Source organism: Gadus macrocephalus, chromosome 16, assembly GCF_031168955.1.
Source record: "Gadus macrocephalus chromosome 16, ASM3116895v1".
Taxonomy (NCBI): Eukaryota; Metazoa; Chordata; class Actinopteri; order Gadiformes; family Gadidae; genus Gadus; species Gadus macrocephalus.
In genome coordinates, this window is record NC_082397.1 from 29,436,148 (window position 1) to 29,448,884 (window position 12,737).

Below are 12,737 nucleotides of genomic sequence, written 5' to 3' on the forward strand. Positions count from 1 at the left end.
GCCCTTCACTTAACCATAGTGTGTAAGACCTTTACCTCAATCTAACCCTGACCTTCACCATTAACCCTGCTCTCCACTTAATCATAGTGTGTAAGACCTTTACCTTAATCTAACCCTGACCTTCACCATTAACCCTGCCCTCTACTTAACCATAGTTTGTAAGACCTTTACCTTAAAGGGACACTGTGTAATATTTTAAGTCATTTATTACCTCAAATCAACGTATTCATTCATAAATAAGTCCTCATTGGTGTAAAATTATATCTGCCAAAAATCTCACTTATCCTCCTGAGCGAAGAATAATTAATATGTAGTTACATAGGACGGGTAGGCTTCATGGAGGCTTCCATGTTCTTCCGGTCTATGAACGGCCGAGAGGGACAAAAAGCACTACGTGGTACAGAAAATGCAAACGCGTTTTTCACTCTGAGCCAGCGTGAATGAGGACTGAAATAATTCACTATCTTGCTCGAGGAGTAATTACTCATACATCATTAGCTTACACTAATGATTCAATGCAGTTTAAAATTTGTTTGAAATAACGAACCTCATCATCACTCGAATGACTCGATGAGGTAGTATTGGATGTCATGACACAGCTTCTTGGCACATACTGCTCACCGTAGTTTTTGAACAAGCGAGCACTATTAGTTTGAATGCAATATACAATTGTACCACTAGATGGGAGTAATTTTTACACAGTGTCCCTTTAATCCAGGGGTCGGCAAGTAAATTTGGCCTCGAAAAAATAAATAATCCAGCCAGTAGGTGGCGGGCCAGAACATTATTGAAGGTTAGTCCGAGGAATTGATTAATGAAAATGCATCTGGAACTGCGACGCAGGCCCGTCAGCTGGGGCTTAGTCATATGCCTAGCCTACCACACACTAGATTACTCTAGAAAGACGTAGGCCTACATATAAACGAGTGTATGCCCTAATCACGGGAATGTCATGCCTGATCACGTTATAAACTGCAAACGCGATTGTGATTATTGAATAAAAAAATGAAAAGAAAAAATAAGTTCATTCATAATGTAGCCGAGCGGGGGGCCTCCCGTTGGTGTTTGAATGACTTGATTTGCTGATCTCGTCCCCCAGTAACTCTTAATCATAACCCTATATGTGAAGATAAAGTGAAAAAGTTGCGCAGTTGTCAGCCTGGTTCTGCCAGGTAAAAGTGTCCGTAGAAAGGGTCTCATTGTATGCAAAGGCCATGCGTAAAGCCACTCCTCCTTTCCTATCTATGCTGGAGAGAGGGCAGTAGTGTGCACCTAAAAAAGCAGCCAACCACTCTTTAAACACAACACACAACCACACCACGGCGGGTGCTGACTGGCCGCACACACACACACACAGACACGCACTCTCACACACACACACACACACACACACACACACACACACACACACACACACACACACACACACACACACACACACACACACACACACCACGGCGGATGGTGATTGACTGTGCGCACACACACACACGCACTTGCACATTAACACGCACCATGGCGGGTGCTTACTGACTCACACAAACCTCCGTTCCTAGCCTACTCACCGTTAGAAGAGCTGTAGGCGAAGTAGCCTCATCAGAGACTCTGCTTGCATTAAACAGCAAAGTCTCAGAGCTTGGCGTCTTAAATCTTTTGTGGACTTTTGACAACAGCTCCTGCCTTTCTCTACCTGCAATATCAAAAATACGTCATGTCGGGTCGCCAGGGTTGTTGCATAGGCCATAGAGGGGGGTTCCTTTTCATTTAATATTGCATAGTTTCCAAGAACTCCCGCTCAGCCCCTCGCTGCTTACGCGTGACCGTGACAAATGTGTCCATCGCTTTGCCGCCCCCTCTGGTGCGACGCCCCTATGCACCACATATAGTGCAGAACCACTTTTTGCGCCACTGCTTCTGAATAATCTGGCCGGCCAGATAATATGTCTGGCGGGCCAGTCATGGCCTGTGGGCCGCCAGTTGCCGACCCCTGCCTTAATCTAACCCTGACCTTCACCATTTACCCTGTCCTCCATTGTGTCCATGTTTTAAGAGGATCAGCTTGTGATGGATAATGCACTGGAGCACTGGGCGGGGTTCATGGATATTGTCCGGTTCCTAGCACAGAGCTGTGTTTGGGCAGCCATGTTTAGCTCACCATAGGGGGGGACACATGACCCTTAGATTAACTTTAACTCACAGTGGTCACATATTGGGCAGTAGGTAGGACTATTCTAAAGGAGTGTCCGGCTGATAGATTTCTTCAACAGTGCCCCCAAACAGACAAATCCACGAGTTTGTATTTTGTTGCTCACCCCACTGAGCAATAATAACTCTCACTGTGCCTCTGTCTGGAAGTCCTGAGCGTCTGAGGTGGCTTGGAAACACTTATTTTGTGGGCACTACTGGAGAAAACAAACAGGGCCGTGCATCCTTGTGTTAAAAAACCAACAGCCCAATTACAGAACACATTTACACTGCATAATCGGCTGAGAGACAGAAATCATGGCTCATTTACATTTCCTCATAGTCAATGTCAACAATTAAATTGTTGAGTTTAGGGGCATCTAGCAGAACGGACATGTCATCAATTGAGAATATAATTAATACGAGTATATTTGATTGAGTGTATGTTTTTTTTTTCTTTTAAAATAGCACTTTATTCATAACCTCTAGAGAGAATGTTTTAAAAAAGCATTTTGAGCTAAGAGTTGTAGGAAGGAGGGGGGCGTGTTATCCCCATGGCTTCGACCCATTTGTGATTCTTTTTAATACCATTGTTGTGTAGTACAGGCCAAATTACACAAACCAGGCCAGTACAGGACCTCTGACACAACACAGGCCAGTAAAGGACACCTGAAACAATAAAGGCCAGTAAAGGCCACCGTAGTCTTTGGAAAGGGAGGGGTGAGATATTCAGTTGGTGGTAATCGCCTACCTCACAGCTAGGTGAAACTGAGTTCTACAAACTGAACCTTTAACCTGAGGTCTTAGCAAACCTTAGCCAAATCCTTTAACCTTACTAACCCCGACCTCACCATAGTGGGTAAGATTTACCATTTAACAGTCTTGCTCCTCTGGTATGATGCTACTCTTATTTGTGTCGTGCCGCAAAAATAAAATAGAATTTGTGTGATTTATTTTAATTGGGAGAGGAATTGAATTGAATTGAATTGAAAAAGTTTTTATTATTTACTTGTTTGAAATAAAAACTTTTTCAATTCAATTCAATTAAATTCCTCTCCCAATTAAAATAAATCACACAAATTCTATTTTATTTTTGCGGCACGACACAAATAAGAGTAGCATCATATTTCTTTATGGGGACAAACACACTGATACAGTGAGTTCAAATGTATCTTTACTTGAGTTGCTCTTACTCTGCCTGTGAACTGACGTGTCCTCCCAGATAAACCGGACCCCCCTGCCAAGGTGCCGGCGGTCTCAGATGTGCGGCGCTCCACCCTGACCCTGTCGTGGTACGGCCCCACCTACGACGGAGGCAGCGCAGTCCAGAGCTACAACCTGGAGGTGTGGGATAGCCTTGGGTCCCAGTGGAGGGACCTGGGCTCCTGCAACAGCACCTCCTACAACGTCCAGGTAGGCCATCACAGCCTCACACTCCTCCTGCAACATCATGACACTAGATATAGCAGTCATTCATGATTTGGAGGATTTATTCATTCATTCAGCAATCAGCCAATTATTCATTACTTGGTGGTTAATGCAAAGAATTTACGACAGCACCTCCTTGCTCTGTGAAAGAGTAAAGGACATCTGAGTGTGATGATAGGCTAGCTCTCAGATATATGAGAAACTTGTGTTACTGGAAAAACCTTGTGTTACAGAGAACCTTGTGTTATGGAGAACCTTGTGTTATGACAAATTTTGTTTTGATTGAGAACCATTTGTTACGGAGAACCTTTTGTTACGAAGAACCTTGTGCAATGGAGAATCATGTGTTGCGGAGCACTTTGTGTTATGGAGAATCATGTGTTATGGAGCACCTTGTGTTAAGAAGAACTTTGTATTCATTGAGAACCATGTGTTACAGAGAACCTTGTGTTTGGGCGAACCAGTTCATTATTGGAGAACCTTATGTTATGGAGAACCTTGTGCTGACGGAGAAGAACCTTGTGTTGTTGAAGAACCATGTCTTATGGAAAACCTTCTGCTACGGAGAACCCAATGTTCTCAGATAAACTCTGGGAAGCCGGTCCTATGGAGAATCGTGTGTTGTCTGGAGCCAGACTACTGATGGGTTCATCTTGTGTTTGTCTGTAGAACCTCCTTCCAGAGCGTCAGTATAAGTTCCGTGTGCGTGCAGTCAACATCTATGGAGTTGGAGAACCCAGCGTGGAGTCCATCCCCGTCACCGTGGGCCTGGTGGCAGACGACGGTGAGAGCTGCTTTACAAGATTCAACTAGATGAACCAGGACTAACCAGCTAACCTAGAGTCTAACCTAGAGTAAACTAGATGAACCAGGACTAACCAGCTAACCTAGAGTCAACTAGATAAACCAGGACTAACCAGCTAACCTTTCTAACCTAGAGTCAACAAGATTAACCAGGACTAACTAGACCAGAATTACCTAGAGTCAACTAGATTAACCAGGACTAACTATACCAGCCTAACGTAGACTAACTATACATGCCCAACCTAGGCTAAACTAGACTTATTTCAACTAAACTAGACTAGGGATAACCTAGACTTACTAAACCAGTTCAACCTAGACTAACAATACAATCTCAACCCAGTCCAAACTAGACTATAATATTAACCTTTAAAAATTAAATTAACCTAGACTAAATATACCAGCTAACCTAGACTTATTATAACAGGACTAACTTAACTAGCCTAACATAATTCCTGCTTGAATAAGCAAGATTAACCTAGACTCTATCAAGCTTAACTAGACTAAACTAGACCCCCCTTGACTCTACCTGACCAACCAATACTAGCCTATACTCATACTAACCATCAGTCTACCAAGCTAAACCTTACAAAACTGGCGTCTATCTATCTTAACCTAGAGTAGACTTTACCAACCATGACTCTAAACTAGACTAACCAGGAGTTTACACTACCTGACAAACTTAGACTAGCCTAGACTCAACACAGCTAAACAAGACTAACTTTGACTCTGGCAAGCTAAACTAAACTAATCTGGACTTTACCTATCTTGACATAGAATGACTCGAAGAGGCGTATCTAGACTAACTCTAAGCAGATCAGCTAAACTAACCTAACCTAGAGTTGATTTCACAAGCACACAATGTGGTGAATTTTTATTACAACGTGGTTTGGGGAAAAGCTCCACTGGACGCTGGTGCAATCGATTGTCTCACCTGCAGTGAGAACGCAATCCGCACCGCAGGAAGTAAACCAGGGGTCTCATTTATAACCGTTGCGTACGCACAAAATGGGGCTGAAATTGGCGTACGTGACTTTCCACGCCAAGGTTGTGATCTATAAAAAACAAACTTGACGGGAGAATGTGGGCAGCCCTAAGCAAACTCTGACCCATGCGTACACATGGTTTGGAGGAAAAGGAGAAATGGCGACACAGATGGTGTAGTGGTGAACTGAAGTCAGACAGAAGAATTGTAGAGTGAGAAGAACGATTTTGTTTTATCATCGCCCTTCATAAATTAAATTTCAACCCGTATCATATGTAATCAGAATAATTCTAGTCAACTGCGTTATTTCTCATTATGTGCGTGTGCGTGTGTGTGTGTGTAAGGAGCGTTGAAAGTGGGAGGAAGTGTCTTATTTTGTAAAAAAGTCCAACATATTTGGAAAGTTTATTTAATAATGTGTGTGTGTGTGTGTGTAAGGAGCGTTGAAAGTGGGAGGAAGTGTCTTATTTTGTAAAAAAGTCCAACATATTTGGAAAGTTTATTTAATAATTGATGAGTGTGTCTTTTAAAATTGATAAATTCATCGAGTTCTACACCCAAAAACTTAGTTGATTTTACTCTTTCAATGACATGGCCATTGATGACTTGTATTTTTTGTGGAACGAAATATATTGTAGTTTGTTTTATTGATATTTAGTGATAATTTGTTGCACTTAAACCAAGTGTCCACTTTTAACAGCTCCTTGTTTGCAGTTTCCTGCAAGACAAGTGAGACAGGATCAAGTTGGTATCATCTGCAAATAACACTTCATGAAAGGCATCAGAGACATAGTCTAGGTCATTGATATAAAGGGTGAACAGGAGAGGTCCGAGAATGGAACCCTGGGGGACCCCAAGAGTGACCGTTTTCTGTACTGATCTATGGTCATTTATAAGTACGAACTGCTCTCTATTCTGGAGATAGCTCTTGAACCATCTCCATGCTGTACCTCTGATCCCATAATGCTGTAGCTTTCCAAGTTAGATATTGAAATCGATAGTATCGAATGCTTTCGATAAATCCAGAAATATCCCAATAGCCTGTTTGTTGTTGTCTATGGCATGACTGATGTTTTCTAGGAGATCAAGGATAGCCATGCAGGTAGTGCTTTGTTTCTTGAAGCCGTACTGAGAGGGGACAAGTATGTTATGTTTATTAAGGTAGCCACTCAGCCTCTTGTGCACTACCTTCTCAAGAGTGTAGGCAGGATTGATATGGGTCTGTAGTTGTTTATGTCATTTTTATCACCTGATTTATAGATGGGAATGATTCTTGCTGTTTTCGCAAGTTTTGGTACGATCCCATAGAACAGGGAGAGGTTTACACAGTAAGCCAGTAGCTCTAGGATGACATTTATAATGGCCTTGAGGATAACACTACTAATTTCATCATCTCCTGATGTCCTTGAGTTTTTCATGTTCCCAATGATCGTACGGATTTCATTTTGATCTGTTGGGCGCATGAAGAATGAGTTTGGGTACTCCCCATATAGATATTGGGTAAAAGACGCTCCCAGGGGTGGGCTAATTTTACTAGCTAGATTCTCCAATGGAGACAAAATTGTTATTAAAACGGTTTGCAAGGTCATCTTGACCAGAAGAGCTACCAGTGTCAGGGAGAACTAAGTCTTTCCTGTCCCTACCAAGGGCTCTATCTACCTGCCACGTTTTCTTGGAATCCCCCAGAGATCGTTTGAGGCAGTCGGTGTAATGCTCTCTTTTACTTTTCCGGATGATATGTGTGAGTTTGTTCCTAAATTTTGAGTAAATTTCCTTGTTAGTATCATTAAGGTCCTTTATGTAGCATTTATAGAGTTTATTTTTGTGGTTGATAGATTTTAAGATACCCTGTGTCAGCCATGGCTTATGGACTTTAGTACTGCTTACAAACCTCTTTTCAGGGATGGTACAATGGATAGAATCAGTTATGATATCAGTAAGGGAATTGTATGCAGAATCGGGATCACTGGAGTGATAAATAGTGTCGCAATTTTTGTTTTGTAGATTTTGGCAAAGTTGGTTTATTGTTCTTTCATTTATGGTTTTAACTTTTGTTTTCTGCGTTGGAATTAAATGTTTGGTCATTAGATCAATGGATACCAGAACAGGAAAGTGGTCAGAAATGTCGGAGATGATTACTCCAGATGTTAAGCTCGTAATTGGTATGTTGGTGATAATGTTATCGATGATGGTCTTAGTATATTGTGTGACTCTGGTAAAAGTGTTAATAGTAGGAAAGAAGGAATATGTGTGTAGGGTGTTAATGAAATCATTTTTTACCCTATCATTTTTTGCTATATCAATATTGAAATCTCCAAGTATTAGGCATTTATTTTTTTTGCTATTTAAATTAAACAAGAGTTCTTCTAGTTTCAGCCTAAACAAGTTAAAATCTGAATCAGGGGGACGGTAGACCACTCCAATTACATATTTTTTTGTATTACTAGTCTTGATCTCAATGAATAGGGAGTCTGAAAGACCATCATCGATAATCACATCCTCACACACTCTAGCGTTGAGCTTGGACCTCACATAAAAACAAACCCCACCTCCAATTTTATCTGATCTATTTTTGTTGATGAGTCTGTATCCCTCAATGTTTAGAGATTCTATGTGTGATCTCTCATTCAGCCATGTCTCACTACAGCCCACCACATCAAATCCATGGTCAGTAATAGTCATGAGGGAAACTAAATCATCATGATGTTTTTGCAGGCTTCTAGTGTTTAAATGGAGAAGAGAGAAGTTATTATTATTAAGGATGTGTTTCACCTGGTCGGGAGAGTAGCTTTTGCAGTTTAAACTATCCACATAGTCAACACAAGGATGGCTATCATCGCTATTTTTCAAGTATTCAAATCCCATAGACATACATCCAAACCACTGTATATAAAGGTTATGCTATATAAGGGCAACAGATCAAAAGGTCGAGTCATATGATCTCCTGCTAGGGATAGTGACCAGGATAATGCCCAGGGGGTAAAGGAGGCAGTACAGAAGACTAGGGCATGCACCAATGGTATTAGCTCCTCAGTCAAGTCTGTAGTTATGACCACATTCCATTTATAGTCCAAGGTGTAATGTAAGTGTGAGAATCTAAGGCATTCAATGAACAATAGTCTACTTTTCAAACTTGCAATAACTTGTGCAGAAACTACGCCCACACAAATACACATAACACCATAGCACACACTCATACCCCCACACTCAGACAATACATGCAGACACATGGATGCGGTACACAAGCACGTACACAAGGTCATGAAAATCAGAACTCCTTCCAATAACTCTAGAGTGGTAAAGAGTGTCTTAAAGTTGTTTTCAAGAACTGTCAGTTAACCCTCTAAGATCAGGGGCAAGAACCCCCAGGGTACTCTGTTTCTCAGGTGTTTTCTGGTAATTCTCATGCTGGGTGTCTTTAGCTTTCAGACTGTTTACTCCTGATGGGCTGTTGGTCGTCCCCAGTGTTGCACCTGCTCCAGTTGAGACTTGGAGGCCTTGTTGTTGGCTTTTCCTCTGTTGAGAAGCCTCCTGGTTCTTAACATCCACTATGTCAGTAACAACTGTGTCAGCCCTCTTCTTTGCTGGTGAGCTAATGCTTCATTCAGAACTTAATGATCTGGTATCTCTTGATCTCTTTGCCTGTAAGGCTTTTTCTCAACTTTTGTTGTACTTCCAAAAGAGTTGGATCGTTGACAGTTTGGCCTGGTGTCCCTTTTGACAGTTTTGTTCCGTCTTCCCTCGTTTATTTTCATAGATTCTGTAGCTTGCATCTTCTTTTTCCTCCAGTTTTTTTCCTTGGTCAAGGTTTGAGCTTCAGGAGGGGACTCATCTCCTTTTCCCTCCGGGATTTGGGAGATGATCTCCTTCACCATCTCAGGCTCTTTTTCCTTTGACCCGGTTTGCTCTGTCTCATACTTGGAGGTTGAAGGATATTTTTCCACATGCATGTTGAAAGTGTCCTCTATAACCCTGATTGACTCTTGGGAGGCAGGACTGAAGTTTGGTTCGTTTGCTCTACCATGGGTCTTCTTTTCATGCCCAATGTGAGCCCAACTTCACCGACCGAGGAATGTGCTTGGGGGGCGTGGCTTCTATGTAGACCATCCGCTCTCCGTTAGAACAGTTAGTCAGCTGGTTTTTATAGCGAATCATGCGTCTCATGACATTGTTAACAATCTTGCACCCTCTTTGACTCAGAAACTCAATCACAACACTATCATCAGCAGATTCTGGTAGCTCTTTGATGGTGATCTGAACTGCATTTAGATCGGCCATGCGTGATTTCAGACTGAAGGGATTTTCTTCTTTCAGGTGAATGTGCTTGCCACGAACAGAGATTCCTCTCATAAGGAGTTTAGCTCTTGCATCCCTATCATGCAGGTAAATACGCCAGAGTGCTCCAACTCTGGACAGACCTGAGGTGGTGAGGGTGAACCTCCTGTATGAGGCAGTGGAAAATCTTTTCTTCTCTCACAGGATTTTTGATAGACTCGTCCTTAGATAGAATTTCCCTTTCCATGATGAAGATGGGCAGGACTGCTTCCTTTGGTGAAAGTCGCCCAGCCACCACATTCTAGGGCTCCTTTTCTTTAACTGGATGTATCTCAGCCATTTTCCACAGGGAATACGATGTGTTTAGACAGCGGCTATATTAAGGAGGTGATTTGTCATTGTTTTTAGAAATAGTAGTGGCTAGCGTATATTGTGTTGCGGCTAAGCTTACTTGTTTACACAGCTAAGCTACGTGTGTCTCCTACCAAACACAGTTCAGAGTTACCCTGTAGTCAAGTTGGTGACATGGTAGCGCTGTCTCTGTAGAGCTGAGGCGGCTTTTCTCCCACGGGATCCAGCGGACCGGAGACCCCCGCTTCAGCCCGGGATTTCACCGAGCAATGGGCTGACAGCTCCCCTCAGAATGGAGCGTCTCTCCGAGAAACCGACTTACACTCCAGTTGTCTTGTAACGAAAAGGTTGCTTGTTTAATCCCCATCTCCTCCTAGCTGAGTGTTGATGTGTCCCTGAGCAAGACACGTAAAAGTCTATTCGTAATTTCTTGAACCCAGAAATGTTGAGTACCCTAGAGTTTTATTGCAGAAATATCATCTATAGGCCAAATGGATGGAATTGAACTTGGTTGCTAAAAGTTGCACTTCGGGCAATTTGCATAATTAGCATTATAAGCTAATTAAGGCGAGACACCAAAGGTGAATAGGATAAAAAAATTAAATAATAGATATCACCATGAAACTTTCTTAGTTTATTACTTAATGTTAAGATGAGAAAAAAAATTATTGCATGTTTTTGGTATTTTAATGTTTAAATATGCAAAGGCGGCCATATCTCATAGAATCTCATACAAAGATGCAAAATAACTTTATACAGCATGCACATACACACAAACCAAAATAATTATATACAGCAAAATACAGAACTTTATACAGCATGCACACAGACAAACACACAATAACTATATACAAGACCATTATACAGCAAAATAAATTATATTAAACAGCATGCTTACAGGATACACACAATAACTATATACAATAACTGCAAACAGCATGCACACACACACACGCTGTAAAATAACTATATGTAGTACACACACACACACACACACACGCACACACACATATTTACAACAAGAACCACACAATCCCACTCAATAGCCTTCACCATCTTCATCATTTGTTTCCTCATTCCCTTCAGTCTCATCTTCTTGGTCTTTTTGGGTATGTACATGTATTGTGAATGGGTTGCAGCAGCAGACCTCACCCCCTTCACACTTGCAGTAGTCAGTGCAACTGATACTTGCAGCATGGCAGCTGCAGTTTCCTTTGCAGCAGGCCTTCAATGTGCTGCAGCTACAGCTGGTGACATCAAGCAGATTTATTGGAGCCACTGCCTGGATGGCAAGAGCGGGCATGACAGCCCTTTCTTTAGCAACCTCCCACCCAAACTTACTGATGTCTCTGGCCTCTGCAGGAGATTCCCTCTCTGACCTGCAGCCTTCCACAACATGGCGTGAAGATGAGCACGCAGTATGTGCAGCATCAGGTTGGCATCAGTTGGAGGAAGCTTCTTAAGTTTGGGAGGCTTTTTGCTGCGACTGTAGATCTGGTAGCGAGTGTTATTCATCGACTTGGCCTTCTTCTGCCCATACAGTGCGATAAAGAACTCTGTCCCAGTATCTTTTAGGTCACTATGAGTGGCATCAGGTTCCCCAAGTACTGTATTGAGACCAGGAATGTTTTTTCCTAGGAGTACTTTCAGCGCAGATGTCTTGCCCTTCCCACAGGGATAGGAGGCAGTGTCACATCCCGACAGCGCATGCATCCCCAGGAGACCTTGACATCTGTCACCCAATCCTCTGATGGTGGCATTTATATCCAGGATGGTGCCATTCCACTTCTCCATCTGCACTGTTGATTGAACATTGGCCTTCCATGCCCAGTACACCAACAGAACAAATACGTCAGTGTCATCACTTAGGATACGTATTGTCAGAGCCCCTGCTTCAGCTGCTTGCAGCATGTAGCTAATGAGGGTGATGTCAGCCTCCTCATGCTTCACAATGCAGTCTGTGTGGTTCACAAATAAGATGTTATTAGTGGTGAGGTCAAATGTGCACAGAAGGTGCGATAATTGGGTCTTAGTTGATGTGCTCTTCATCACAGCTTCTCGACAAGGAAGGGGTGTGTTGACTGTCAGCTTATAATCAATTGCACCAATTCCTCCTCGCCTTCTCCTCTCTTGATCCTTAGCATTAGGTTCATCATTGTACCGGTCAAAGATGACGAGGGTCTCATTAACTCCAGCTAAGGTATAGGCATTGAAGATGCGTGTATTGATGCTTGTGGCAATGTCCTTAATCGAACCTGCCACTGGCCAGACAATGTGATAGAGCAACTGACTTCCATCAACTAGAACAACATTGGGAAGTGGAACATTTTCATCAGGTACTCCCAATCTTTTGACCAGGAAAGACTTGTCACCCTTCCTCAGGCAACCAAATTGATCAATGAGTGATGGTGGAACTAGACTGAACTCATGATCAAAAACATCTTTCAACTCTATGCCAAGCTGCTGCCCCACGACTAAGAGTCGAGCAAAGAGGGCCTCCATGTCGTAGATAGGCTTGCCTTTCACAGTCAAACTTTCTTCATCACCTCCATGGTTGTGATTCTCTTACCAATGGGGCTATGGAAGCCTTCAGGAAGAGAATCTGAAAAATCTTTGCTCTGCTGTTCACCAATGTGAAGAGCATTCTGCACGTTCACCGAGTCTGGTGCCACTTGTCCATTCACGATGTTGTAAAGAATTTGCTGGTTCTCTT

The 12,737-nt window shown here is 42.5% G+C and overlaps 1 protein-coding gene across 1 annotated transcript in view; it reads left to right on the forward strand.

The window, feature by feature from the left end:
* The window catches only part of mylkb (myosin light chain kinase b), an 81,624-nt gene that overhangs the window by 11,981 nt on the left and 56,906 nt on the right, over positions 1 to 12,737 (forward strand). The window contains exons 7-8 of the mRNA XM_060074660.1: positions 3,407 to 3,597; positions 4,282 to 4,396. Of these exons, the coding sequence (XP_059930643.1) occupies positions 3,407 to 3,597; positions 4,282 to 4,396 (306 nt within the window). The remainder of the gene's footprint in view (positions 1 to 3,406; positions 3,598 to 4,281; positions 4,397 to 12,737) is intronic.